General features: G+C 55.8%; 1 protein-coding gene across 4 annotated transcripts; it reads right to left on the reverse strand.

Annotated features, from left to right (window-relative positions):
* Nucleotides 1-928: 928 nt before the first annotated feature.
* On the reverse strand, nt 929-21,174 carry CNNM3 (cyclin and CBS domain divalent metal cation transport mediator 3). Of its 4 annotated transcripts, none has more exons than XM_030551821.1 (9): nt 20,186-21,174; nt 7,295-7,438; nt 6,580-6,732; nt 6,122-6,291; nt 5,539-5,635; nt 5,138-5,271; nt 4,389-4,524; nt 3,297-3,380; nt 929-2,225 (listed from the first exon to the last, which is right to left on the reverse strand). In XM_030551821.1, exons 1-8 carry the CDS (start codon nt 21,054-21,056, stop codon nt 3,340-3,342), a joined length of 1,746 nt encoding a protein of 581 aa, XP_030407681.1. In that variant the 5' UTR covers nt 21,057-21,174; the 3' UTR covers nt 929-2,225; nt 3,297-3,339. The 4 variants fall into 4 exon arrangements, with proteins under 4 accessions (XP_030407681.1, XP_030407679.1, XP_030407678.1 ...); XM_030551819.1 differs by having other exon boundaries at nt 3,297-3,410; XM_030551818.1 differs by having other exon boundaries at nt 3,297-3,413; nt 20,186-21,089.
* Nucleotides 21,175-26,441: the final 5,267 nt, after the last annotated feature.

Raw genomic sequence — 26,441 nt, forward strand, 5'->3', positions numbered from 1 at the left:
GAGCAGGTACAAGTGACAAGGCAGCAGCAGGTACAGCTGGGGATCTGCCCTAGCTGCAGCCCCCAGCTCGCTGCAGAGCAGGCTCCAGGCCTGTGGGTGCCCAGCCTGGCCCCCAGGCGAGTGAATAAATCTCCAATCCAAGCAGCGGCAGTGCCATGTTCTGTGCCCACCCTTGCTATGCAGGTGCTGTGCCAGGGCAGCAGAGGGGTGTGAGCACTGGCCTTGTGGCTGTGCTATGTGGGGCAGATGGGGGGCTGGATCACAGCTTGGCTGGATCACACCAGGTACTTTTGGAAGGCAGCTTAGCAGGGGGAGGGGCACCCGGCTCACAGCCCCTCCCTTTTCCACACACCGCACCTGTCTCCCCCATAACTGCCGGGCAGCACTGCAAGAACTGTCCCAGCAAGCAGCCCCTGCCCTCTCCAGCAGCCCAGCCTGGCCACCTCCTTTCACTGCAGGCAGCTGTGCAGGTTTCAGAGGGAGGGGGCCAACATTGGGGAGGGAAAGCGACTAGCCTGGGCCCTGGGATGGGCGTTTCCTGTCCTGTGCCAGAGGGGGATGGGTCTGCTTGTGGGGGTTAACCCAGGGTGGGGGAGGAGAGGGGTGCCCCTCACAGAAAGCCCCATCGCAGGCTGGAGGAGCTTCACAGAAAACCTTTCCCTCTGGCCGAGACAAGCCATGACAGGTGTGCTGGCCTGGCCCCCAACCCCCTGGCTGGCAGGGCCTGGTCCCTCCCTGTACTGGTGCCTGAGGGGCTTGCAAGGGGGAGGGCGGGAAGGGGAACAGCTCTCCCAAGAGGTGCCTACAGCCCCCACCTCATTTCCACTTAATGGCAGCACCTACCTCGTGCAATCAGCTCCATCCCAGGCCCCTCCCCACGCAACGCGGAGGCCATGGGACAGGGACAGACAGGCACAGCTATGACAGGACAGATTACAACTCCTTTACCTGCATGCCCCCGGCTTTTCAACAGGCTCTCCTGTTCTGGGGCCAGGCGCCACTCTCCAGCCTAGCATCTGGCGCCTTGAAAACCCGGGGAGTAGAGAGGAACAAACAAGGCAGGTGTCCTGCCCAGGGGCCCTGCGTCCATGTCAGACCTTTAACCCCCCAGGGCCTGCAGCCAGGCAACATGTCCGAGGGGTAAGAATCTCCGTCCATTGGGCTGCTCAACGCAGTCTGCAATCGCGGCATCACATGCCTGGGGCCCCTGTGATCTCTCCTCCTTGGGGGGAAAGGGAGGACAGGGCTGCAAGGACTGTGCTCCCCCAGCAATCAACCCCACTAACTGATGGCAGTCCCACCAGGCCCACTTGTGAAGACTGACTCAGGTTGCAAAGCCCAGGGCAAGGGCAGCACCCCCAGTGCCTCGGGAAGAGATAGCCAGGGGTGCAGGGGCAGAGCCCAGCCTGCCATGCGGGCTCTCTGCTGGCAGCCGGTGTGGAAGGCTGGCGGTGATGGGCCCTGACTCAGGAGGGCAGGGATGGGGTGACACCCAGCGCCCCATGGGAAGGGAAGCCTAGACGGTAACTGGCCACACAGCTCTGCCCTAGGGCAGGCTGAGGCATCCCAGCATGGCTCCTGGAGCAAAGCTGGCTTGGCGTGCACAGTGGAATGGCCCAGGCTGACACTGGCAGAGGAGGGACAGCCCAGGGCAGCCTGGCAGAGAACACGCCAAGGAGAGGAATGCCTAGGCCAGGCACACGCAGAAGGCACCCTATGGAGGAACCAGCCCACAACCCGCCACGGGGAGCTCTCCTGCAGCCCCCACCCAGCTCGCCAGGTGCCCCCAGCAGCCAGGGGGTCTGGTTTGATCTAGGCGCTGCTCCCTGGAGGTTTGTCAGCACAGGTGCTGATGCTGCCTGGGGCTCTGGCCACTGAGGGGGGAATTGGGTTGTTCTCCCGCGGACTGGAATCCAGTTCTGGCTGCCCTGGCAGTTGGTCCTGATGCAGCGAGATCCTGTGGAGCAGAGTCCAAGTGGCTGGCATCCTTTGGGGCAGCCCCTTCAGGCCACACAGGGGTGTGTGCAGAGGGCATCTGGGGCATCCCACCCCATGAGATTGCTGCTGCTGTCAGGAAAGTCCCCAGGGCCTGACTCCCAGCCATGAGGTGGCTAGGACGGCCGGGAGGATGGTGCCAGCTCCCACGCTGCTGTCAGCAGGTCCTGCACAGGGGAGGGGTTAGATGCCCGTGTGCTCCTCTTCCCCAAGGGACTGGCTGCTTTATCCTGGTACCAGAGCAGAGAGAACAGCAATTACACACCCATTAGGCCCCAGGAGTGGGGTGGGGGGCTTCCAAGGATGGTGTCCTAGGGCACAACCCTGCCGTGGCCCAGCCAGCGTTTTCCATCTCTAGAACCCGAGCTACAGATCCCCAAAGCACTTGCACAGATGGAGAAACTGAGGTAGAGGGAAGGGCAGGGATTTGCCCAAGGTCACCCCCAGACCAGTGGCAGAGCTGGGGCTAGATCCAGGTCTTAGCCCAGCAGGCCACAATGCCTGCTGCAAGGCTGGGCCCAGGAGCTCCCACCAGCAGTTCGTGGAACCAGGGAGACGCTCCAGCCCAACCCCCTGCCCCATCACACTGGCACCTCTGGCCACCCACGGCCGAAGCTCGGGCTCTGCTGCAGAGCCGTGACCTGGGCTAATTCCCCACTGACTCATCACCCAGGGAGGGGGCCTTGTTCACCAGCCCGAGCAGGAAACAAGCCCTGTGCTGGGGGCTGCGGCTCACTGGCTGATCCAAAGGCCCCTCCCACTGACTGGGGGACCTGCTCAGCATCCCAGCTGCAGGGGGCACCACTGGGACGGTGCATGAGCATCCGGGGACAGAGGCTAGTCTGGCTCCTTAGCAGGGAGGCCAAGCCCACTCTGGTCTCCCTCAGACCTGTTCCACGTGGTCGTCCGTGGCCCTTCTTACCAACCTGAGAGAAGGCAGCACCAAACTCCGCCCTACCCCTCGTCCTGCCAGGCTGCCGCACATAGGGACCAAAAGCTCCAGAAATGAGATGGTGACTGTTGGGCAGGCCTGGAGCCCAGCAGCCCGGAGCTGCAGCCAGTGTCTTGTGACGGTGGCGCTGGGTTTCAGAGCCTCCCTAAAGGCCTTGGGGAAGAGATGTGGCTACGGGCGGTGGGGGTGCCCCCAGAATGACTAGGATGGAGACAGCCAGGCCCCTGCACCGGTCACAGCTCCCATAAAAGATCAAAGCCCACCCCCCCACTGAGCACCATGGGCAGAGCAGGGAGCGCAGACCCTGAGAATACTGCTGCACCAAGCGGACGAAGGCTCAGATATTTACCTCCTGCCCATCAGTAACCCCATGGATCCCGCAGAACCCGCTATCAACTGCAGAGCTCAGCTGTGCCCAAGAGAGGGTGTGTGGCTGGACAGAGCACGCAAGAGAGAGACTCAGCTGCTGAAAACGAGGGAAGAGAGAGTGAAAGACACATGACAAGCAGGCGGGGTGATCGGCCTGGTTGGGAGGTGCCTGCCAGCACATTCTCCCAGTGGCTGCCAAGCAACCCTCAGCTGCTTACTGTGGAGAACAGCAGAGATGGGGAATGCCCACTCAGGGGGCTGGGAGAGGCTGGGGTCCCCAGGTCACTGCAGGGGTGCTGGACAGGGAGAGGCGAGATGAGGCTGGGCAACATTGGGCCATTCCAGGGGATGCTGGAGAGGGACGCTGACTCCAAACAGCCCCATCCTCAGTCCTACAGACCCTCCATCTCCCTCAGCGTGCTGCCTTCCAGCTGGGTCAGAGAATGAGCTCAGCCCACCTGGACTAGGCCTGGGTCCAGCCAGTGCTCTGGTGGGGGCTAGTACCAGCTGCTTCACAGGCAAGTGCAAGAATCCCCCTGCGGACAATTCTGGAGTCACCGCCGCAGGGAAGTTCCTTCCTGACCCCTTCCGTCACGCCCTGCAGCATAAGGGGTTGCAGCTGGGGGAGGGGCCCAGCTTACAGGCCTCCTCGTCTTCTAACACAGACACATGCAGCCGGTCAGTGTGTGAGAGGAAAGTGGGCGGAGACACCATGCGCAGCCACTGGGCAGCAGCAAAGGGGTTAAAGACAGACGTGCGCATGCGGCAGTGGGAGAGAGCATGGAGGGGTGGGCGCAGGCAGACCCCAGCCCTGGAGAGCCAGCCAGCTGGGCTCAGATCCCAGCGAGTCCTCACGCAGCAGGCAGGATGGCCTCTGGGAGCACTGGAGTTGGCCACAGCCTGCCCAGCCCGTCCGCACTGGGCACATGGAGGCCTGGCATGTGCCCCCTCGAGCAGCCCCCAGGGTGCTGTGCTTCGGGCCGCCCCAGCAAACGCCAGCTGAGTGGACTCCCAGTGGGGCACGGCAGCCTCAGGAAGTGTGTTCGCACTGCGCCCCCTGTGCCCCCAGCACCTGGCATGGTGTTCCTGTCGTCCAGGAGCTTCGTCTGGCTGTTGGGGACGATCTTCAGCTCCAGGCTGTCGGGCGACTGGGGGGACGGCTGTATCCTGGAGGTCATGAGGGCGTTAAGGTACTGCAGCCGGGTCACCTGTGGAGAGGCGAGCCAGAGCTCTGAGTGTTCCCTTTTCCTGGCAGCGGCCCGGGTTCCAGCCCCAGGGATGGTGCCCACCCAAGGCCAGGAGAGACGGGAGCAGTGGCTGCCTGGGAAAGCGAGTGAGACCCAGAGGGGCGCGTGATCCCTGAGAAGAGGACCAGAGCAGGGATGGGGCAAAGCACCCCTAGGAGTCCCCAGAGGTGGAGTCTCCCAGCCAAGGAGTTGGCAGCAGAGCGCAATCACAAGGGGGCAGAGGCTGCCCCAAAGCACAGTGCCACCAGGGACACCCCAGGGCCTGGCTCTCCTTTGGGCCCAGGGGACATGGCCAGAGGCCCAGGGCACTGCTGAGCACCAGCAGAGTCGTTTCACTTGTGACATGCTCTGAATCTGAACCCAGCTGGTCCCAGGAGAGAGCGAGCGCTGGAACCCTAGGAGGAGGTAGCAGTCCCTCCCCATTGCCCGGCTGGCTGCCCCCCCATTCACACCACGCAGCCCCTTGCCCCTCCAAGCCCGGCAGCGAGAGCACAGTGGCACGTGTCTGTAGAGCCCATAAAAACACGAGGTTAGGCCTGGCTGCTCCCAGCCCAGCTGAAGGGAGTTGTTGTACCTTGATGAACTGCAGGTCGGTGAGCGCCCGGACGGTGTAGTCGGGGCAGTATGTGGAATAGGAGGAGCCCTCGCTGCAGTCCAGCAGTTGCTCACGCCGGTTCGGCCGCAGGGTGGACACTGGCGATTGGTGAACTGTTGGGAGGCAGAAATCAGGGGCCAGCTGGGAGCCCAACACTCCAAGTGCTAATTGGGAAGGACCCCGGTCTCCAGGTCTCCCCGCCCATGGGCGCACAGCTGGGCTCATCCCCCCTCCTGCTCCCAGCCAGCCAGCGAGGGCCAGCCTGGGGCCCCCCAGCCAGGCCAGGAGCCGTGCAGAACTCGGGGCCTGGACTCCCCACAGCAACGGGCTCCCAGGGGCAGTTCACACCCATGACCCTGTGGCAGGCCGCAGGTGCTCACCCGAGGAGGGTGCCATCAGCGCCGAGACACCGTAGTACGTGAATGCTCCATTCTCGAATTTTAGGCCCTCCTTTCCGATCTCCACTTCCACCCTGCCCTGCAGAGGAGAGGGCCACGGGTCAGGGTCAGCAGCTGGCCCACTGCTCGACAATGCTCCTCCCCCAGCCCCAACCCGGCAGGCAGAGACCTCCCGCCGCCACCCGCTGCTGCATTTGCTGGTCACGGGGGGGCAGCCAGGCCAGGTGCCCTCCTGGCTCTCTGCCAATACCTGCTGCTAAGCTGGCCCCACCCCTCAGCTTGCCTCCCAAGATCCAACCCGCAGCCTGGCTCCCCGCTCTCTAGGCGTGCAGCAGAGCAGCCAGACAAGGGTCCTGTTGTGCAGGGTGCTGCCCGGTCTGGTGAAAATGCAGAGCTCAGATCATGTGGGAGGGGAAGAGGCGCAGAGGGGGACAGGGACGTGCCCAAGGTCACTCCGCAGGGTACAGCCAGGGACAGAATCCAGCCCAGTGCGCTGCCGGCTGGCTGCCTCCTCTCCTGCACCAGGCCTAGCTGATCTTGGGGAGGGGGCGGGGCTGGCCGATACCTGCAGGACCAGGACAAAGTAGTTGACGGGCTGGTTGCGCTGGTACAGGTAGTGCTCAGGCGCCAGGCGGTCACTCTCGTTGAATTTCACTTCCTGGTTGACGCTGGGGTGCTTCAGCAGGTGCAGCAGGACCTTCTCAGAGACGCGGGCCGGGCTGAACAGATCCACCTCTGGTGGAGAGTGAGGGGCAGAGAACCCAGCCTGAGTCGCTGGCTCCAGGGACGGGACACTGCAGGGAGCTTGGGGGTGGGCCCCAGCTGCTCCCCCTGCCCCAAGCCCAGGGGACTGACTGCACTGCGTGTTACAGGCTCAAACTGACCGGTCTGCAGAGGAGGTAAGCCAGGGCTGTCCCACAGGCAGAGGGAGCCCAGTGCTCAGTTGGGCTCGCTGGCTGTGGAGCCAGGGGGTGGCACAGGGAGGGCTGGGTGGCTGGCAGCTGGCTCTCTGCCCCGACTCACCTCGGGATAGGAAGCGCTGCGTGGCCAGCAAGAGCTGCGGGGAGATCTTCACCTTGTGCTCATTGTCAGAGCCCTTGAACAAGGAGAACTCTTCCTTCCTGTGCTCAAGCAGGGTGCCCATGGGAGCTGGCCTCTTCCGCACCTTGTTCTCCTCTGGGGTACGAGAGAAGGGAACAAGACAGGCGGAGCCAGAGTCACATCAGCTGGCACCAGAAACCTGGTCCCCAGGCTCTGGGGCCAGAGAAACCCCCAGAGCAGCTGCAGGCTGGTGATCCCAAAGCACAGTGCAAAGGGACCTCAGCACCCCCCACTGTACACAGGGAAACAGAGGCAAAGAGCAGGGCAGGGACTTGCTTCACGTCAAGCAGGAAACAGCGACAGAGCTGGGAATACAGCACTGGCCAGTGCTCCCACTAACTGCTAGAGCCCACTCCTTTCCCAGAGCTGGGACTGGACCCCGGGTGACCTAAGGTCCCAGCCCCAGACAGCACTGCCCTCCTGAGGAAGAGTTTGGGAGTGGTCCTGGGGGAATCCGTATACTGCTGCCAGCCTGGCTTGGGTGGGGAGGGAAGGGGCTAGGGGAGACGGGTGCTGAGCTGCCTGCACAGAACAATGTGCCCGCAGCGCTGCCCGCCTGCTGCAGCCGTCCCTGGGGGCTCTGCTGGCCCCCTAGACTGAGTGAAGCCGCGGGGCGCGCCGGGCGGGGCTCACTCACTGTAGTTGTCCGACTCGTCCAGGATCTCCGACCTGATGATCTCCTCGATGACATCCTCCAGCGTCACCAGCCCGATGGCCTCATAGAAGGGGTCACCCTCTCCCTCGTTGTTCACCTTCTGCACAATGGCCAGGTGCGATTTGCCTGGGGGGTGGGTGACAACTTGCTACAGGCACCAGGGAGGCCTTGGGGGGCGGGGGAGGGAGGGGGACAGAGGTTCAAGGCTACCCAGCAAGTCAGGAAGAGAACCCAGGAGTCTGGCTCCCAGCCTCATGCTCTGACCACTAGAGAACTCTGCCTCTCAGCCCTGACGCAGCTTTTAAAAAATAACTACGGAGCAGCAGAGAGGACACACAAACTGGCACAGACTGGCTAACCTAGTAAGGAGGGCTTTAAACTAGGTTCGACAGGGACAGGTGAGCAAAGCCCACAGGTAAGTGGGGAACAAGACTTGGGATATGGGTTGGAAACAGGAGGGAGCACGGGCTATAATGGCAGAGAGAAAGGAGGGTCAGGGCAAAGCTGGGAGGCAAGATCAAACCAGTATCTTAGATGCCTATATACAAATGCGAGAAGTATGGGTAATAAGCAGGAAGAACTGAAAGTGCTAATAAATAAATACAACTATGACATTGTTGGCATTACTGAAACTTGGTGGGATAATACACACGACTGGAATGTTGGTGTGGATGGGTATAGTTTGCTCAGGAAGGATAGACAGGGGAAAAAGGGAGGAGGTGTTGCCTTATATATTAAAAATGTACACACTTGGACTGAGTTGGAGATGGACATAGGAGATGGGAGTGTTGAGAGTCTCTGGGTTAGGCTAAAAGGGGTAAAAAATACAGGTGAAGTCGTGCTGGGAGTCTACTACAGGCCACCTAATCAGGTGGAAGAGGTGGATGAAGCTTTTTTCAAACAACTAACAAAATCATCCAAAGCCCAAGATTTGGTGGTGATGGGGGACTTCAACTATCCAGATATATGTTGGGAAAATAACACCGCGGGGCACAGACTATCCAATAAGTTCCTGGACTGCATTGCAGACAACTTTTTATTTCAGAAAGTTGAAAAAGCTACTGGGGGGAAGCTGTTCTAGACTTGATTTTAACAAATAGGGAGGAACTCGTTGAGAATTTGAAAGTAGAAGGAAGCTTGGGTGAAAGTGATCATGAAATCATAGAGTTTGCAATTCTAAGGAATGGTAGAAGGGAGTACAGCAAAATAGAGACAATGGATTTCAGGAAGGCAGATTCTGATAAGCTCAGAGAGCTGATAGGTAAGGTCCCATGGGAATCAAGACTGAGGGGAAAAACAACTCAGGAGAGTTGGCAGTTTTTCAAAGGGACGCTATTAAGGGCTCAAAAGCAAGCTATTCCGATGATTAGGAAAGATAGAAAATGTGGCAAAAGACAACGTTGGCTTAACTATGAGATCTTGCGTGACCTACAAAATAAAAAGGCGTCATATAAAAAATGGAAACTAGGTCAGATTACAAAGGATGAATATAGGCAAATAACACAGGAATGCAGAGGCAAGATTAGAAAGGCAAAGGCACAAAATGAGCTCAAACTAGCTATGGGAATAAAGGGAAACAAGAAGACTTTTTATCAATACATTAGAAGCAAGAGGAAGACCAAGGACAGGGTAGGCCCACTGCTCAGTGAGGAGGGGGAAACAGTAACGGGAGACTTGGAAATGGCAGAGATGCTTAATGACTTCTTTGTTTCGGTCTTCACTGAGAAGTCTGAAGGAATGTCTAATATAGTGAATGCTTATGGGAAGAGGGTAGGTTTAGAAGAGAAAATAAAAAAAGAGCAAATAAAAAATCACTTAGAAAAGTTAGATGCCTGCAAGTCACCAGGGCCTGATGAAATGCATCCTAGAATACTCAAGGAGTTAATAGAGGAGGTATCTGAGCCTCTAGCTATTATCTTTGGGAAATCATGGGAGACGGGGGAGATTCCAGAAGACTGGAAGGGGGCAAATACAGTGCCCATCTATAAAAAGGGAAATAAAAACAACCCAGGAAACTATAGACCAGTTAGTTTAACTTCTGTGCCAGGGAAGATAATGGAGCAAGTAATTAAAGAAATCATCTGCAAACACTTGGAAGGTGGTAAGGTGATAGGGAATAGCCAGCATGGATTTGTAAAGAACAAATCGTGTCAAACTAATCTGATAGCATTCTTTGATAGGATAACGAGCCTTGTGGATAAGGGAGAAGTGGTGGATGTGATATACCTAGACTTTAGTAAGGCATTTGATATGGTCTCGCCTGATATTCTTATAGATAAACTAGGAAAGTACAATTTAGATGGGGCTACTATAAGGTGGGTGCATAACTGGCTGGATAACAGTACTCAGAGAGTAGTTATTAATGGCTCCCAATCCTGCTGGAAAGGTATAACAAGTGGGGTTCCGCAGGGGTCTGTTTTGGGACCGGCTCTGTTCAATATCTTCATCAACGATTTAGATGTTGGCATAGAAAGTACGCTTATTAAGTTTGCAGATGATACCAAACTGGGAGGGATTGCAACTGCTTTGGAGGACAGGGTCAAAATTCAAAATGATCTGGACAAATTGGAGAAATGGTCTGAGGTAAACAGGATGAAGTTCAATAAAGATAAATGCAAAGTGCTCCACTTAGGAAGGAACAATCAGTTTCATACATACAGAATGGGAAGAGACTGTCTAGGAAGGAGTATGGCAGAAAGAGATCTAGGGGTCATAGTAGACCACAAGCTTAATATGAGTCAACAGTGTGATACTGTTGCAAAAAAGCAAACGTGATTCTGGGATGCATTAACAGGTGTGTTGTAAACAAGACACGAGAAGTCATTCTTCTGCTCTACTCTGCACTGGTTAGGCCTCAACTGGAGTATTGTGTCCAGTTCTGGGCACCGCATTTCAAGAAAGATGTGGAGAAATTGGAGAGGGTCCAGAGAAGAGCAACAAGAATGATTAAAGGTCTTGAGAACATGACCTATGAAGGAAGACTGAAGGAATTGGGTTTGTTTAGTTTGGAAAAGAGAAGACTGAGAGGGGACATGATAGCAGTTTTCAGGTATCTAAAAGGGTGTCACCAGGAGGAGGGAGAAAACTTGTTCACCTTAGCCTCCAATGATAGAACAAGAAGCAATGGGCTTAAACTGCAGCAAGGGAGATTTAGGTTGGACATTACGAAGAAGTTCCTGTCAGGGTAGTTAAACACTGGAATAAATTGCCTAGGGAAGTTGTGGAATCTCCATCTCTGGAGATATTTAAGAATAGGTTAGATAAATGTCTATTAGGGATGGTCTAGACAGTATTTGGTCCTGCCATGAGGGCAGGGGACTGGACTCAATGACCTCTCGAGGTCCCTTCCAGTCCCAGAGTCTATGAGTCCTAGAGTCTATAAGGGTGGGGCAGGGGGCAGAGCAAGGGGCTAGGCAGTATACCCTTTCTCCTGCCCCCCCACTCCAGCAGCAGCAAAGACGGCCAAGGGAGAGATTTACCTCAAGGGTCCCATTCGGAGCAGGGCCTTCCCTCACCCAGCTGTGCACAGGCCAGGCACCACGGTACGCTCCAGGGAGCGGAGAGGGCTGCGTGGGATACTTGTTCTTGGGGTTTTGGGAGCCCTCAGGTGGCTGGTAACCAGCCCTGTTTCCTTCCCATTCTCCAACTACGGGACTCACAGATTCCAACAAAGGGGACGTGGGGGTCCAACTGGCAACCTGCAGGCCACATCCAGCCCTCAGGACCATTCTGTCTGGCTGCGCCCCATTTTGCAATACCAAACGGCACCCTCCATGCGGGGTGAGTTTGTGTGCACTCTACGGGCGAGGTCATCACATGGAGGACACCTTTTGGGTTGTGTATGTTGCCTTCAGAGGTGCCACACTACGTATACTGCCCCCATCGCTGAACCAGCTGGTCTTCTGCACAGCCCCAGCCAGAGAACTGCCCCACAATAAGTCCTAGAGCCGAGCGTTTAGAGGCTTGACTTGAAAATGGTCAGGGGTGGAGAATCCGTCACAGTCCAGGGTGAATTGTTCCACTGGGTAATGACACTCCCTGTTACAAATGGGCACCTTCTGTCCAGTCAGGATTTGTCGAGCTTCAACTCCCAGTCATTGGATCGTGTGAGACCTTCCTCTGCCAGACTGCAGAGCCCAGTAAGAAATCTTTGTTCCCCATGTAGGTACTGACAGGATGGGATCAAGTCACTTTGTTAAACTACATCAGTTAAGATCCTTGAGTCTCTCACTCTCAGGCAGGTTTTCTAATTCTTTAATCATTCTCGTGGCTCTTCTCTGCCCCCCTTCCAATTTATCCACACCCCTCCAGAATTGTGGACACCAGAACCGGACCCAGGGTCCCAGCAGTGGTCGCACTAGGGCCAGATACAGACAGAAAAATCTCTCTGCTCGAGAATCCCCCATTTACACATCCCTGGATCGCATTAGCGCTTTGGCCACAGCATCGCACAGGCTGCTGATTAACCCCCATATCTTTTCCAGAGTCACTTTTCCCCAAGGGAGTCCCCCATCCTGAAAACCCAGCCTGTGCTCATTGCTCCCAGCTGTTTTCAAACCTGCTCTGTTTGCTTGCGCCGTTTACCATGCAAACCATGTCTCTCTCGATCAGTGACCTGTCCTCTTCACTATTTACCACTCTCCCAATTTTGGGTCATCTGCAAACTTGATCAGGGATGATTTTATGTTTTCTCCCAGGTCACTGATACAAGTATTAAATAGCACAGGGTCAAGAACCGATCCCTGCGGGCCTCCTCTAGAAACACATCCATCCAATAAGGCTTTTCTGTTTACAGTTACACTGAGATCCCCACTGACCGCACCCCCTTAGATGTCACCTACCACCACACATTGAAACCCATCTGGGGTATCATCAAACAATTACAACCCATACTCAACAGGGACCTCATCCTGAAATAAATCTTTCCCAAACCCTCCTCTTCTGGCCCTCAAACAACCCCCAGTCTTGTCAAGCTCAGCATCAGAAGCAAGCTCCCCACAGACCAGGACCCACCAAGTCAAAGCAGCACCAGAGCCTGTCAGAACAACAGATGCAAAACCTGCAGACACATCTCCACTGCTACAATGATCAACACCCCCCACAGCACACTAGTCAAGATCCATGGGTCCTATGCAGGCCTGTCACGGCATGTGGGGTAGCTCTGCCAGTGCAGTAAATGCCCCAACAACTGTGTGGGTGAAACAAGACAATCGCTACGCTCTCCAATGAACTCATCCAGGAACACGGTAAAAGACAAAAACACCCCATCATCTGTGGGTGAACACTCTTCACAAAGTGATCAGCCTGCATCCCACCTGTCAGTCCTTATCTTAGAATCATACAACAGCAAGGTTGGAAAGGATCTCAGGAGGTATCTAGTCCAACCCCCAGCTCAAAGCAACCAATCCCCAGATTTTTGCCCCTAGATCCCTAAATGGCCTCCTCAAGGATTGAACTCACAATCCTGGGTTTAGCAGGCTAATGCTCAAACCACTGAGCTACCCTGTCTTCAAAGGAAACCTGCACAATACCTTCAAAAGCCAAACCAGGGACTGTAAATTCCTAACTTTGCTAGACACTAGAAACCATGGACTCAGCGCAGATCCTAGGTTTCTGTCTCATTCCAACAATCTGTAACCCACTAGCCCTCCACTGTCCCATGACTGCAGAGCTGTTAACTGCCCACTTCACCTTGAACGGGCTCTTCCAACGTGATGGGTGTAACTCATTACACATAACAAACCCTTCCACCTGGTGTGTAGCTGGGACACCCTGAGGCCCTTTGCAAGCCCTGAAGAGCTCTGTGGAGCTGGCAGCTCCTCTCTCACCCACAGAAGTGGGTCCAGGAAAGAGATGACCTCATCCACTTTGTCTCTCTCATTTTGAGACCTATCAGCTTTTAATTCATTTAACGTGTGCCAAGTTAATTGTATGTCCTTCCAGTTTTTAATCAGCAATGCTGTGCTGTACTAATTCAAATGCCCGACAGCAGCACTGTTACCTTTATCAACCAACCCTGTCATCTCCTCCAAAAAGCTATCAGGTTAGTTTGACCGGATGGATTTTCCACAAGCCCATGTTAATTGGCCTTAATGACATCACCCTCCTTTAATTCTTTATTAATCGAGTCTTGGATCAGCCACTCCACTACCTTGCGCAGGATTGGTGCTCCAAGTGTTAATGAAAATCAATGTTGAAGGTCCAGAGAGCTCCAGGCCGGCTCTTTTCAAACTCTTGGATCTAAGTTATCTGGACCCCACTTCCCCAAAGGCATCTCCGCAGCGTCCCCTGGGCATCACAGCTGCTTCAGGCTGGTGACACCATCCAGGACACACATGCAGCAGTCGGGTGCTGGCCAGAGAGTGCTTGGCAAGTAGGCCAAGGTCGGTCGCTCTCTTGCTGCCGATCCCACGTGTCCAGCCTGGGAGGGCTGATTTTATTGCAGTACAATGGCGCAACAGAAATGCTCTGAGCTCCTAACACACTTCTAAGGCGCTCAGAGCACTTAGTGACATGCATATTGTTGCCCGCACTCTACGGAAGGGGAACAGAAGCACAGAAGGGGAGAAGTAACTTGACCGACCCCAGAATGTAAGTCAGTAGCAGAGCTAACAACAGAATCCAGGAGTCCTGACTGCCAGCCCCTGCCCCCACTCCCCTCCCAGAGCTAACAACAGAACCCAGGAGTGCTGACTGCCCCAGTGTGCATAAATGGCCGACACTCTGTATCCTGGCAACAAATGGTCAAGGTCCTTCCCCCCTGCAAGGGAACAGCTAAAGGTGAACAAAGAGATCAGGTGACCTCCTGGCCCGGGAAAGAGACAAAGGCCAGAAAGGAGGGGCTGGAGGGGGTTTCAGTTTGGAGCTGGCTGGGGACTAGGTGTGAGGGCAGATGGGGGGGTCTGGCTCACTGGTCTGCAGAATGGACTCGACTGAGGGGTCCCGTTCTCTGTACCTACAAGCTCTGTTTTAGACCCTGTTCCTGTCATCGAATAAACCTCTGCTTTACTGGCTGGCTGAGAGTCACGTCTGACTGCAAAGTGGGGGTGCAGGACCCGGTGGCTTCCCCAGGACCCCGCTGGGGTGGACTCGCTGTGGGAAGCGCAGGGAGGGGCAGAGGATGCTGAATTCTCCAAGGAGAGACTCAGGAGGTGAATCCGTGTGAGCTTCTTGCCCTGAAGAGTCTGCTCTGAGGGAGAGGAGGCTCCCCAAAGTCCTGACTGGCTTTGTGGGGAGCAGTTCCAGAGCATCGCCCAGGGACCCTGTGACAGCCCGTGCTCTGGAATCAGCAGAAATCAGTTGAGATTGGGCACAGAAGCACTTTTGGTTCACACCTGCTGCCAGCCAGGACATACCTGAGGATGGGGGAAGGGGAGTGGCACGCTGGAAGCAGCATGGCAGGAGAAGCCACCCAGACACTCTCCCCTAAGGAGGTGCTACAGCAAAGGAGTGGGCTGCTGGGCACACTAGGCCTGGCATCACCCCCAGCTTTGCCCACGGGGGTGTGTCTCAGCTGAAGCCTGTGTCACAGGGGTCCCTGCGCCAATCTGTGTCCCTGCTGCACAGGCGCACACAGGGCGCAGGTTGTGCTCTGCTCTGGGGTCTCCCTGAGCTGTTCTCGTGCACACTGGGTTTCAGCTCGGGCTGTCCGAGCTCAGCAAACAAACAGGATGTTCTCCTCCCTGCCGGCGCCTCCAGGGCTCAGGTGAGCGGCTCTGAGCCACTGCAGCCTTGTGTCCGATCTGTAGCCCCTTGGCCAGCTGTTCCCACGTATCCAGCTGTGCACGTTTGCTGGGGAGGCCACCTGGGAAGGCTTCACAGGGACCAGCCCTGGATTAATGCTGCACAGACACTATGGGTAGGCGGCTACTGCAGAACTCGCATGTCCTGAGACCCAGACATGAAGAATGCTGCGGGGCCTGGGGGCACAACAATGAGCTGCTTCTGATGGAGGTGAGAGGCCAAGCAGAGATGGTCTGCTTTGCACTTGGATCCCAGCAGTCCACAAGGGCCCCCTTGTGCCAGGCACTGCACAGACCCTGCTCCAGATGGGCCCGCCCCACCAGAGACAACGACAGTCTCTCTTTTACAGGCCCCGGGAAATGAAGGGACTTGCCCAGGGTCACAGGGGGGGTCTGTGGCAGAGCCTGGCTTGAATTCAGGCCTCCTACAGCCCAGTCCAGTGCCTTAACCAGGCCAGCCACTCACCGTCCTGCCCCCGACATTAGTGCAAGGTCTCCCTGCCCCACCCTCTGTTTAGCTGGGGGGGCCCAGGAGCCGGCTGGAGGCCCCCAGTCCAGTGCTGGTTTTGACATGTGAGAGTTGCACAGCATTCAGACAGAGAGGCGCATCCCCCATACGGCTGAAGCAGGAGTTGGGTGGAGCTTTGGGCTTGACACCAGACCCACAGATTCGCCCCCCCATCCAGGAGTGAAGCAGCCTGCTCTGAGGGCCCCGGAGAGCGCTGAGCCTGGAGCAGGCGACACGCGCTCAGTTGTTCTGCACCGCAACGGAGTAGCCAGATCCCTGCAGTGACACTGAGGTCACACAGGCAACGAGCTTGCCCTGCCAGATGTTTCCATGGCAGCAGTAGGACCTGGCTCGTCCCCCCACAGAGACCAAAGCCAGCTCTGCCTGCCCGGGCCCTGGAGCCCAGCAGGCCTGGGGACTCACGGCCCACCCCCACCCTGCGGGAAGGAAGAGCCTGCCTTTGAAGGTGACCTTCCCCAGGACACACGGGGAGGGAGGGCTTTTCCTGACTGTACTGTAATCGGCACTACCTTGGGGGAGGTCAGCACAAAAGGGCTTTACTGCTGGTTATTGTCCACCAGGCTCTGCGGCTGGGCAAGGAGAGCACCACGAGGGCACAGGGTGTGCAATCAGGCTGTTTAAAACGCTGTGGTGTTTGGTTAGTTTTTGCTAACCACATGCAGCTCCGACATCCACAAACCACTTGGGAGCAAAGCTCTCTCTGTTAAATCTTTAACAGTCCTTCAGCTAAGGGCTGAGCATAATCACTCTACTGCCCAGCTGTGCCCTCCCAGGAGGCCAAGAGAAACAAAACTGGGACTATCTGATGTTCCCAAGGGCAAAAATACCCGAGTAATATAACAAAGAACATGAGAGCTGCATGCATGAGGCCTAAGCACCACTGATTTCCCTTTGCAAGTCACTTTTCAGAACAGCACTCTGGCCTTTCTCCCCGAGAGGGACCTGCCTCCAGCTGCTCCAAAGACACACACCAGGAAGTGCCAAGCCGAGAGAGGGCAGGAGAGAGGGATCACCGCACAGAGAGGGGCAGGGCTCCGGCTCAGCATTAGAAAAGTCACAATATCTGGGGCAAGGTAATCCTGCCGAACTCTAGCCTCTGTGGCCGGCTTTGAGCAAACTCCCCTCCAGGGACAGGGCAGTGTGCTCAGTCCGCTGTGGTAAGCCAAACGTGGCATCAGCCAGAACTCTGTGAGGAACCAGCCCAGGGCCATCGCTGCCAATGCCCTGCACTGCACGTCGCAGCTGGGAGCAGCCAGAGACAGGAGGCTGCAGTCAGTCGGTGCTCTGCCTCGAATGCACACGCCTGCGCCTGGAGCATGGCCATCCCTAGTCATCTCCCAGGGAACACGGGAAGCTGGCTGGCCAGCAGCACTGAAAGAGTTAACTCCTGCTCACCCCATCGGTGTATTGGGGCTCGGCTAGTCTGACAACGCAAGGCGAGTGTCCATCACCTAGCGAGGGTCTCAGCCAGTCACTTACTTCCCTTTGGTGCCATCGGCTCCGTTGCACAGCCCAGCCCAGCCCATCTCACCCTCCCCCTGCAGCAGGGAGGCTGGGGGTGGGAGGCCAGTCCTAACAGCACACAATGCAGGGCTGGTGGGACGGGCGCTGGCCCCATGGAGCCTCCTATACCACAAGGAACTTTTGCAATTCCCTCCTGTCTGAGCGTGGGCTCTGAGGGGGACTGGCTGATGAGGGGTGGCAGGGATCGCTCGGGCAGAACTTCCACAAGGGTGGGGGCTGGGACCTGCTCAGCAGCCCCCAGGAGCTCCTAGTGATGGTTCAGCAGCCTTGGCGCAAGGCATGTGGCATGGCTGGAGATCCTGCACGCAGAGGTACTTTGTTATCATGAGAAGGATACAAGAAAGCATCACTGGAGCACAGTCCAGGCTTGTGTAGCCCAGTGTTCCATCTCTAGCAGTGGTCAGCACCAGCTGCTTCCGAGGCCAGTGCTGAAAACCCTGCAGTAGATGAGGAATGAGCTGTCCCATGATGGTTGCACCTTAACTCCCAGCAGTCAGAAGCCAGCTAAGCCCCAGAGCTGAGGGGAGGCCAAATTAAGGGTGTTATCCTTGGCTGCCCAGGAACGATCCAGCTCACGCAGACACTGCTTGCCCAGGGCGCGTGGCTATCTGCAGGGATCTCTGAGGAAGGGAGTGCCAGCTGCCTTCAGTGAAAGGTACTTTCGGACACTCTTGTGCCAGAGCAGGCAGCAGAAACGTGCCTCAGAGCATCAGCTCAGCCCGGTGTCTCAGGCCTCCTTGGCACAGGAAAGCTCAGCCTGCCACTGCAACCCCAGCACTCTGCTGACCGTGGGCCCTGGGTACAATACACAGGTTTACTCCCCATGGGAAGCTGATGGTAGGCACCAGCATTCTGCAGGAGGCAGTGTTACTCAAGGGGCATCAGCATGCACGCCTGACACCATGCTCTCCTCTGCCCCAAGAGTGCCTCCTGCTGGCTGGCTAATGGAATCAAAGCTGCAACCTTAGGCAGCATCTCAGCAGCACAGAGGGGCCAGCTCAGAACTAGCCAGAGGGCCAAGCACTCTAGCATGGTCTAGTGGACTAAGCTCAGGGTCACGAGGTACAAGCAACTGAGGTCTAGGCTGCATGGCCACTGGGACTTCGCGAGCCCTCTGTCCCCTCCCCCGGCAATGAGCCTGACCCAGCACCGGGACGGTGGGGCCCCTCAGCACTGTTCCCAGACCCTAATTCAGAAGGCACCTCCTAGCCATTACTCTGAACACAGTAGCAGTCACAGCATCCTGAGGCCCCTGTATTCTCTGATTGCTGGCCCAGCGCTTGGGGAAGTTTCCAGCCCTGTAAGCATTTGTTCTAGCCAGATCAGAGTCATGCATCCAGCCCCCACAGACCATGGGGCCTTGAGACATAGGAACTTACAAATCCCAGCAGTCCGATTACCAGCGCAGGCCTCACCTCAATCTGCATATAGTTTCAGCAGCAGATTTCAGCTCACGAGTTTGTGATTTGTGCTCACAGCCCACCTCCAACCTTTCCGAGGGCCTACAGTCCAGGCGCATTGAAAACATTTCTGCTAGAATCATGTTGGGTGGAAGAAACTCCACAGAAAGTGACCTATGGGTCCAGCATCCTGTGAGCTGCCTGGTACTGAACAACTGGGCTCCCCACCTACACAGCATGTGTTTATGACTCTTGCTTTGTGAGGTCTTGGACCATAAAACACAGGTTGATTTCAGGCTGAGTCTGAGTGACTATAGCAAAACACTCCACTCTACACAGGGGATTTGCATAGCGCACGGTACAAACCAGTCTACAGACTATGCCCCCAGATTGTGGGGGCACTAAACTGTCACTAAACTGGGAGAAGTGGTAGATACGCTGGAGAGTAGGGATAGGATACAGAGGGACTTAGACAAATTAGAGGATTGGGCCAAAAGAAACCTGATGAGGTTCAGCAAGGACAAGTGCAGAGTCCTGCACTTAGGATGGAAGAATCCCATGCACTGCTACAGACTAGGGACCAAATGGCTAGGCAGCAGTTCTGCAGAAAAGGACCAAGCGGTTACAGTGGACGAGAAGCTTGATATGAGTGAACAGTGTGCCCTTGTTGCCAAGAAGGCATTTTGGGCTGTATAAGTAGGGGCATTGCCAGCAGATCGAGAGACTTGATCATTCTCCTCGATTCGACATCTGGAGTTCTGTGTCCAGTTTTGGCCCTCACACTACAAGGAGGATGTGGAAAAATTGATAAGAGTCCAGAGGAGGGCAACAAAAATGATTAGGGGGCTGGAGCACATGACTTATGAGGAGAGGCTGAGGGAACTGGGATTATTTAGTCTGCAGAAGAGAAGAATGAGGGCGGATTTGATAGCTGCTTTCAACTACTTGAAGGGGGGTTCCAAACAGGATGGAGCTTGGCTGTTCTCAGGGGTGGCAGATGACAGAACAAGGAGCAATGGTCTCAAGTTGCAGTGAAGGAGGTTTAGGCTGGATATTAGGAAACACTATTTCACTAGGAGAGTGGTGAAGCACTGGAATGGGTTCCCTAGGGAGGTGGTGGAATCTCCTCCTTTAGAGGTTTTTAAGGTCAGGCTTGACAAAGCCCTGGCTGGGATGATTTAGTTGGGGTTGGTCCTGCTTCGAGCAGGGGGTTGAACTAGATACCTCCTGAGGGAAACTTCTAACCTTGATATTCTATGATTCTATGACTGTGGCACTCAGAAGTGAAATGCCACCCGATCTCTGGGGCGGGAGGTGGCAGCATATGTTACCACCACACTAGGGCAGGGATAGGAGACTGCTGCATACAGCTGAAGCCAGGAGGCTGAAGTTTGGCCAAGGTGCTGGGGCTGATAGCTCATTGGAGTGTCCCAGCACCTTTGGCAAGTGATTATGCAGGGCCTCTAGTGGCAGGCTCCCTGCGCCATGCTAGGGCACTGGGGGCAGCACTGACCCAGAGGGAGAAGCACCCCTAAGCAACCCACTCCAGGCAGTGCAATATCCCCAATGACTGAGGGGACTGCAACTCCTATGGAACCCTCAGCCTGGAACCACAGCACGCTGCAAGGGGAGAGTACCGGGTCACAATCCCCGGGTCACCCAACCCTGGGGCAGTTACCTCGTTTAAACTCCTCCAGGACAGCGTCCAGCTTAGTGTCGTTGAAGACGAAGTGCAGGGGGTGGTTGTAGAACTTGCTGATGGTGCTGAGCGGCACGCAGTCATCCGGGTCCACCAGCGCCAGGTCCTTGACGTAGAGCATGTCCACCAAATTGGTGCGCTCCTCCTCGTAGACGGGGATGCGGGTGTAGCCACTCTGCATGATCATGGACATGCTCTTGAAGTCCAGCACGGCGTTGGCGTTGAGCATGAAGCACTTGTCCAGCGGCGTCAGCACATCCTCCACCGTCTTGTTGCGCAGGGCACCCTTGCTGAACTCCTCGCGCACGAACTCATTGTACGGGTCGCTGTTGCGCACCATGTCCACGATCTTCTCCCGCAGGAGGCAGGTGCTGGCATCGTGCTGCAGGGCCAGTTCCAACAGCTTGCTGAGCGGCAGCGAGACGGGGAAGGTGAGCAGCATACAGAGTTGGGTCAGCCAGAGCCCGCGGGGAGCCAGTGCCAGCCCCCAGCGCGAGCTGACGGCGAAGGGCAGCACCTCAGCCAGCAGAAAGACCAAGACGGCCACGGCCAGGACAGCAGGTGCCACCATGCGCACGGCCCAGTAGAACAGCACGGCCAGGGCGGCGTTGGCCAGCGAGCTCAGCAGCAGCAGGGAGCAGAGGGCAAAGGTGCCCCGCTGCCTCACCAGCTCCAGGGCTTTGCAGGCCTTGCGCTCCGCCTCCGAGCCGCAGTCCCGCAGCACGTACAGCTCCACTGGGTCCAGCCACAGGGTGCTGAGCTGCAGGACCCGCAGCAGGGAGGACAGGGCCAGCAGCAAGGCCACCAGCGTGCCCAGCAGCCAGGGGGCCAAGGGGGGCGGCAGGGCCATGGCCGCAGCTCGCCCGCCCCCACCCTCGTCCTCGTCCACGATGACAGCGTCGCCCGGGGCGGCCGGGCCCCAGGGCTGCCCGGGCCCCAGGCGGCTGCAGAGCTGGTACCGGCCGCGGGGCCCGGCGGGGGACACGGCCACGCGCACCAGCACCGCGTGCTCCCCCCGGGGGCGGTCGTCGGGCAGCACCTGCAGCGCGCCGGCGGGCGGGGCGGCGGAGGGGGGCCCCCCCCGGGCCGGGCAGGGCCCCCCCGCGGGCGCGAAGGCCACCCAGGGCCAGCTGCGGTTGCTGAGGCCGGTGCCGTAGAGGCGCAGGCGGAAGTTGGCCCCCGGGGCGGCCCGGATCAGGCCCCCGCGGGCCCAGGCCCCCTCCTCCAGCCGGAAGCCCAGCACCCGCGGGGGGGCGGGGCCGGGCTCGGGGGGGGGCTCGCTGGCCGAGGGGGTCCCGGCCCCGCCCCCCCGGCGCGCGGCGCAGCCCAGGCACAGCGCGGCCATGGCCCAGCGCAGCCCCCACCCGCCCGCCATGGCGACAAGTGGGGAGCGCGGGGGGGGTCAGCTGACTCCCCACTCGCGCACCTTAGACTGCCCGCGGCGGGCCGGCCAATCAGAGAGCGCGGCTGCCGGGCTCCGGCCAATGGGCAGCGGAAGAGGGCCCCAAGCAAGGGGCGCGCAAGTTAGGCTGCATCGTGATATAAACAAGCAGAGGGAGGGGGCGAGGGGGCTGAGATTTAAAGGGACAGAGGCCCCTTTCCCTGGCTCTGGGAAGGTTGCACCCCTCGGTGCCCAGCCGGGGGGGGGGGAACCTGATCTGTGTCCCCCTCGAGCCAGGCATGGCCACAGGACATTTATCTGCAGGGCTCGTGCGCAGGGGAGTTACTGCAGAAGGGAGGCAGGGGTCAGGGGGCTGACCGGCACCTCCAGGATGCTCCTAGGCCTGAACCCCTGGACACCGGCAACGGGTACTGAGCACCCCCAGCTAGGGCAGCACCACACCTACTGAGCACCCCCCGCCCAGGGCAGCGGGTACTGAGCACACACCCCCACAGGGCAATGGGTACTGAGCACCCCCAGCGAGGGTAGCACCGCACATACTGAGCACCCCACCCCCAGGGCAGCAGGTATTAAGCACCCACACACACAGGGCAGCAGGTACTGAGCACCCCCCCCCACACACACACAGGGCAACGAGTACTGAGCAACACCCACCACACACAGGGCAGTGAGTACTGAGCATGCGCACACCCACCCAGGAAGCAGGTACCAGTGCTAACCAGACCTACCAGGGTCCCTGTTCGACCGGGCATTCTGGTAAAAAAACGGATGCCTAGAAACCCTAATTTAGACTTGCCCACACCTCAGACCTGTGTGAGTGGAACTTCTCCCTGTCCAAGGCAGAGGTTGAGCAAACTGGGATAGGGCTCAGAGATTTCACCTACTTTTCTCTGAATCAGGGTTAGACTGCACAAACAACAGAAAGGCCAGCCCAGTGATGTATGCACATGGTGCTTTAAAAGGGCTGTAAACACTGATGAGCCAAATCAGCTGTGAGGAAGAATGTATTCAGTAAAACATGAATGATCATTGGGACCTGGTTAAGAACACTTTACTAGATGCCAAGAAAGCCACAATCCCACCGTCAAGGAAGAAGGCTGGCTTGGGTAAAATAGCAACCTGGGTTAGAGGGCAAGTGAAGGCAGCTATTTAAAAAAAAAAAAAAAGGAAGGAAGAAAGGAGATACTTATAAATCAGAAGCTAGATAGTGTCAAAAATTGATGAGAAGCCACGAGATACAGAAAGACATCCATAGTGCGCCCGCACCTTGAATACTGTGTGCAGTTCTGGTTGCCTCATCTCAAAGAAGATCTATTCAAATTTGGAAAAGTACAGAGAAGGGCAAAAAAAAGATTAGGCATCTGGAACAGCTTCCATATCAGAGGAAATTACAAAGATTGGGACTGTTCAGCTTGGAAGAGAGGGCTAAGTGGGGATATGATAGAGGTCTATTAAATCATGACTGGCGTGGAGAAAGTGAATTAGGAAGTGTTATTTACTCCTTCATGTAACATAAGAACCAGGGGTCACCCAATGAAATTAACAGGCAGCAGGTTTAAAAAAAAAGCAAAAGTAAGAAAGGGGATGTTGTGAAGGAAGTATAAGTGGGTTCAAAAAAAATAACTAGGTAAGTTCCTGGAGGACAGGTCCATCAATGGCTCTGGGTGTTTTTTCCTAGCCTCTGACTGCCAGAAGCTGGGACTGAACAACAGGATGGATCATTTACAATTTCCCTGTTCTGTTCATTCCCTCTGAAGCACCTGGCATTGGCCACTGTCAGAAGATAGGACACTGGGCTAGATGGACCATTGGTCTGACCCAGTTTGGCCGTTATTATGTTCTTATTCACTCTATGGCCAGCAAAAGTTAAGGCCAATAAGATGGAGGTTTTTAAGTATATTATAAACAAACAAAAAAACCCTGACAATGGTATTGGTTTATTACTAGACAGAAATGGCAGAATTATCAATAATAATGCAGAAAAGGCAGACGTGTTCAATAAATATTTCTTTTCTGTATTTTGAAAAAAACAGATGATACAGTTATAGTGTATGAGCAAACTCTTTCCATTTCACTAGTATCTTCAGATGATGTTAAACAGAAGCTACTAAAGTTCGACATTTTTAAATCGGCAGGTCCAAATAACATGCACCCAAGAGTTTTAAAAGAGCTGGCTGAGGAGCTCATTAGAACATTAATGTTGCTTTTCAGTAAGTATTGGAACAACAGGGAAGTTCCAGAAGAAAGCTCATGTTGTGCCATTATTCAGAAAGTGTAACTGAGATGCCCTGAGTAATTACAGGCCTGTCAATCTGATATTGATCCCGGGCAAGATAGAGCAGCTGATGTGGGATTCGCTTAATAAAGAACTAAAGGAGGGTAGTATGAATAATAACCAATGCCAATCAAGACGGGTTTGTGGAAAACAGATCCTGCCAAACTAACCTGATATCCCTTGAGATGAGATTACAGGTCTGGTTGATAAAGGTAACAGTACTGATGTCATGTACTTACACTTCTGTAAGGTGTTTGACCTGGAACTTTATGACATTTTGATTAAAAAAGCTAGAAGGATATAAAATGATCATGGCACACAGGAAATGGATTAAAATCTGGCTAACTGAGAGGTCTCAGAATGTAAATGGGGACTCCTCACTGAGCAGATCTGTGTCCAGTGGGGCCCTGCAGGGATCGGTTCTTGGCCCTACGCTATTTAGCATTTTTATCAATAACCTGGAAGAAAACAAGGTCATGCCTGAAGCAACATGAGCACTGCGGGAGAGGTAAATACTGAGGAGGATGGGCACTGATCCAGAGCAATCGCTCACTGGGGGAGCTGGGGACTGGCAAACGTGTTTTAATCTGGCTAAATGTAACTGTAAATAAACAGAGGCTGTTTGTCTAGCGGATCTGTGCCAGGGATTATTGTGGGCAGGTCTCTGGCCTGTGCTCTACTGGGAGTCAGAGTAGATGATCACAATGGTCCCTTCTGGACTTGACTAAAGAGCCTTGCCCCACCTCCCCATCACAGCATTGTGTGCCAAGCCACTGATCATTTTATAATCTAGGTTTTTAATAAAAAATATCGTGCTTTCCACTTGACACCATCACAGGGACAATCACAGGAGTGCTGCCAATGGGACACACCCCCTATTTCAGTCGACAGGGGGCGCTGTAGGGAGTGGGCCAGGAGCACTACCTGTGGGGGGAGCTCCCAGCTACTTCAGTCCTGGCCTCTCCCCCAGCTGACAGTGCTGTAAGGAGCAAGGCGGGAGCACTGGCTCTTGGGGGCAGTCCCAGCTGAAGGTGTTGTAGGGAGGGGGGTGGGAGCAATTCTGCACCCAGTCCTCCCCAGAGAACGAGCCCAGCTTAGCCCCAGCCCTCCCTGGTCTGCCGTTCCAAGGCTTAGCAATCACATTCGAACTGGCCATGGCAGCAGTCAGTGGCAATGGACCAGCGCACCAATAGACAGGCCCTGTCCCTAAGAGCCTACCGTGTAAATAAACCAAGTGTGGGAGTGGAAACTGAGTCTGGGAGGGTGCCATGACTTGTCTAAAGTCACCAGCAGGGCGGTGGATGAGCTAGGAACATAACCCAAACCTACTGAGCTCTGAGGAAAGGCCCGACGCCCTAGACCTCTTAGTAAGTGTGAGCTCATTTTGTTTAGTTATTGTGGGAGGCTCAGATGCCACTGATACGCTGCAAAACTTGGCTCAGGGCCTAGCCCTCACCTGGTCCGCTCTCCTGTGCTACAGAAGGGGAGCGACTGGAGGGGGGAGCAGGGACACACGCCCGATCCTGTGGTTTTCTTGATCTTTGGTTCAGCCCAGAACAGCCTGCCCAGCTCGGACACGGTTCTGAGGTACAGTATGGAGATAGGAAATCTCGGGGGGTTCCGTACTATCGCCCATGTCCACAGACATGTAAAGACTCCATCTTTCATCTGTCACAGCCCAGGGAAATGCTGCCACCCACCCCCTGGCCACAGGCTGCGGCCTGGCCGTATTTAGATCCTCAAGTCCTTAGCAAGGGCCTAGTCTTGAAACCTCTTTCTCATGCTGCGGTATTATATAAGGTGTATTACGGTAGCGTCCAGAAGCCCCACCATGCAGGGCGCTGCACACACAGCCCCCAGCCCAGTGAAAATGGACTGGTCACTTTCACTTTCTGGCTCTCCGGGCCTAGCAAACCCCTGCAGTGGCATTGCAAAGCCCTGGCAAAAGCAGCATCATTCTGCAAACCCCACAGACAGAGCAATCAATCTGGACGCGCTGCCACCGCCCTCATGATTCTCGTTTAAAACAAAATTAGGAAAATGAGGGTTTTTTGTTTTAAAGTAAGTTTAGGACCCAAACTCTGCCCGGTCCCTTTAAATTCTGAGTTGCTCTTGGAGTCAAAAGCAGTGCTGGTGGGTGGGGGTAGGTTAGCTTTGGGGGCGCAGGGAAGCACGAACAAGCTTTGAATTGGTGAATAGAAAATGAAGAAGCAAATATAAGAAACTGTTTCTTTCAGTGCTGCCCCAGTTCCTGTTTCATCTCTTTACTAAACTCGCAGGGCCAGATCCTCACACAGTGTAAAGCAGCATAGACCACTGATGTGACTGGAGCTATGTTGATTTACCCCAGCTGGGATCTGGCCCACTGACTCCCACCGAGCGACAGCCCATTGGCCCCAGTTAGGATCTGGCCCGCTGACTCCCATGTGCTCATTTACATCAGCTGGCGACCTGGCCCTTAGAGCTGAATAAAGAAACGAAAATAGGATAAACAACACAGGGTAGAGCCTCATTTGGTGTAAATCAGCAGAACTCTACTGACTTCAAGGGAGCTACAA

The sequence above is a fragment of the Gopherus evgoodei genome, chromosome 2, assembly GCF_007399415.2.
Source record: "Gopherus evgoodei ecotype Sinaloan lineage chromosome 2, rGopEvg1_v1.p, whole genome shotgun sequence".
Taxonomy (NCBI): Eukaryota; Metazoa; Chordata; order Testudines; family Testudinidae; genus Gopherus; species Gopherus evgoodei.

What these genes read in the sequence shown, in the direction of transcription:
- CNNM3 (XM_030551818.1), bottom strand. Translation starts at nt 21,056, where the DNA reads ATGGCCCTGCCGCCCCCCTTGGCCCCCTGGCTGCTGGGCACGCTGGTG. An exon ending in CCTGGAGGAGTTTAAACGAG is followed by an intron (nt 7,439 to 20,185) that starts GTAACTGCCCCA and finishes CCCACCCCCCAG; the next exon opens with GCAAATCGCACCTGGCCATT. An exon ending in CGACAGGAACACCATGCCAG is followed by an intron (nt 3,414 to 4,388) that starts GTGCTGGGGGCA and finishes CCTCGTTTTCAG; the next exon opens with CAGCTGAGTCTCTCTCTTGC.